The sequence below is a fragment of the Ceratosolen solmsi genome, unplaced genomic scaffold (genome assembly GCF_000503995.2).
Source record: "Ceratosolen solmsi marchali unplaced genomic scaffold, CerSol_1.0 scaffold10, whole genome shotgun sequence".
In the NCBI taxonomy this organism is placed as follows: domain Eukaryota; kingdom Metazoa; phylum Arthropoda; class Insecta; order Hymenoptera; family Agaonidae; genus Ceratosolen; species Ceratosolen solmsi.
Window position 1 is genome coordinate 9,064,364 of NW_011948412.1, and position 3,189 is coordinate 9,067,552.

Genomic DNA, 3,189 nt, shown 5'->3' on the forward strand with positions numbered 1-3,189 from the left:
CCCCCCCCCCCCCCCCAATCCTCCAACCACCACCCAACACTCCTATCCACCCATCCATCCATCGCCTACGCACTACTACCACGCGACACATCGTCCCAAACTCACCACAACACAACTAATCGAGGCAACAACGAGTCGATCGCCTAGCTTGGCCGGCTGACTCGTTCTGGTCATTAGAAGAGACAAATTGTTTACGGTTCATGGTTACCGGCGGCCATAACAAGAAAAGCAGGCCCCCATACCCTCCCCCATTCTCATTGAATCGACAACTCGGCGGTCCCCACGCCCGGTCCGTCCGACTCACCGAGCTTTGCCTATGCTTTCAGATTAATTAAGGAGCAAGAGAAGTCGGAAAGACAAGAAGCCGTTCGAAGGGAGCGAGAACTTAGAAATCAACAGCTACTCGAGGTGAGTCTCGACCATCAATGAGCTTCTTTTCATTTTGTTTTAATCTCGTTGTTTCATTCATTGAAAATCTACTCTCTTTTCTATTTGGGATACCTACGTTTTTTGTATTTTTATTCACTTGTCGTGCGTGTCGCATGCTCTTTGTGTGTACCGTATTATATACATATTATTATTATTATTACTATTATTATTATTATTATTATTATTACTATTACTATTACTACTACCACTATTACTACTACCACTACTACTACTACTACTACTACTACTACTACTACTACTACTACTACTACTACTACTACTACTACTACTACTACTACTACTACTACTACTACTACTACTACTACTACTACTACTACTACTACTACTACTACTACTACTACTACTACTACTACTACTACTACTACTACTACTACTACTACTACTACTACTACTACTACTACTACTACTACTACTACTACTACTACTACTACTACTACTACTACTACTACTACTACTACTACTACTACTACTACTACTACTACTACTACTACTACTACTACTACTACTACTACTACTACTACTACTACTACTACTACTACTACTACTACTACTACTACTACTACTACTACTACTACTACTACTACTACTACTACTACTACTACTACTACTACTACTACTACTACTACTACTACTACTACTACTACTACTACTACTACTACTACTACTACTACTACTACTACTACTACTACTACTACTACTACTACTACTACTACTACTACTACTACTACTACTACTACTACTACTACTACTACTACTACTACTACTACTACTACTACTACTACTACTACTACTACTACTACTACTACTACTACTACTACTACTACTTATACTACTACTACTACTACTGCTACTACTACTTATACTACTACTGCAACTACTGCCACTACTGCTACTATTGCCACGACTACTAAGGCTACTACGACGACTATTACTATCACTATTGTTATTATTATTATTATTATTATCATTATTGATTATTGTCATTATTATCACTATTATCTTTATTGTTGTTGTTATTATTATTATTATTATTATTATTATTATTATTATTATTATTATTATTATCACTTTTATTATCATTATAATCTTTATTATCTTCATTATTATTATACTTTTTTTTATTATTTTTTTTTAATCATTATCATTATTATTACGTATTACATATTACTTATGTCTCTAGACATTCGTATTTATATAAATATATATGGGTTGGATTTTGTATATTTTTTCACATTCAGGCTTCATATATATATATATATACACACACATATGTGTATATAGGTATATAAATATATGTATATAAATGCATATATACGCACATATGCACGAAACATATGCAAATTAAGTACATGTGTGGCTGTATACGTGTATTTATACATTTATATTATATATATTTTTATAGAAATATACTCTTACTCGTTATCCCTTAACCTTAAATCAATCAAATTATCCTCAAATAACCTGATACACTATTACACCAGCCAACGAAAATTTGCTAGCAATAGTGACAGGAGAGTCCAGCATGTATTTTTGTATTTAGTTGAACTACGTTCAAGCAAACAGAAATAGTTCAATTTGTGCAGGAACTTGATGTCGGACAATTTTTTCTCTACCTTATTACTTTTGGGCCACAAACTTTAAATCTTTTAATTTCTCTTTTTTTTTTTTTTTTTTTTAATTTTTTTTTATTTCTTTTCTTTTTTTCATAAAAAAGAAAAGTTCTACACCCATATTTAGCATTGTACTATGTACTTTTCTATAAATTTTTTAAAATACGTTTATGCTGGGATACTCTGCGGAATAAAAATGAATGATTTTTAGTTTTTTAAATTTAGTTTCCAATCGACAATGATTATCCTTACACAATTATACATATTTAATTTAATTTTAGGTTATTTTTTTCAAAATTTTTTCTGCATTTCATGTTATAATATCTATATATAAATACATATATACTACTATAGGTCAAAAAAAAAAAAAAAAAAAAAAAAAATGATTTTTAACAAATTTTTTTCAGTCTGTGGCTTAATACACATATCATGACTGTTATGTATTAAAGCTCAGACTGAGCCTGTATCTAAAATTGTCAAGGATCATATGCTTACAGGCACCGAGTATAATAACTTACTACTTCTATAAGCAATCGGTGAATTCTCCAATGCAAGAGAGAGAAATCGTCTAATTTAATTAAATTCGCTCCTTTACCAAATATAAAACCAACTCATTGACTAACATCACCAGTTGGCTACATACATGGTCCACCGCACCTTAACCGCCTAATCATAAATAAACGCTGACACGCACAAAATGAATTTCTCAAATAATCACGCATCCATTGAGCACATGATAAAATATTTAAAAAATTTTAATAAAATGAGACAAACAAAATAAGTATCAACATATCACGCTTCTCGCAGCAATTAATGCAAAAGCAATAACGCTGGGGGAACACTCGTTTTCAAAGTAAGAAGGCAAGAAAGAGAGAAATAATCAAAGACACTGGCTAACAATAACCCATTACGACCATTACCACCGCCACTACTACCATAATCACCATTACCATCATCATGACCATCACCATCACCACCAGCACCACCACCGCCACTACCACCGCCACCACCACCGCCACCACCACAACCTCCACCACCACCACCACCACCACCACCACCACCACCAATACCACCCGTCAGTCACTCACCTCGTCGGGGTGTTACGCCGGCACGGCGAAGGGGCGGGGGG

At 33.9% G+C, this 3,189-nt stretch overlaps 1 protein-coding gene across 1 annotated transcript in view; it reads left to right on the plus strand.

The window, feature by feature from the left end:
- The window catches only part of LOC105359018 (bromodomain adjacent to zinc finger domain protein 2B), a 108,477-nt gene that overhangs the window by 85,892 nt on the left and 19,396 nt on the right, over positions 1-3,189 (plus strand). The window contains exon 12 of the mRNA XM_011495496.1: positions 327-408. Within this exon, the coding sequence (XP_011493798.1) occupies positions 327-408 (82 nt within the window). The remainder of the gene's footprint in view (positions 1-326; positions 409-3,189) is intronic.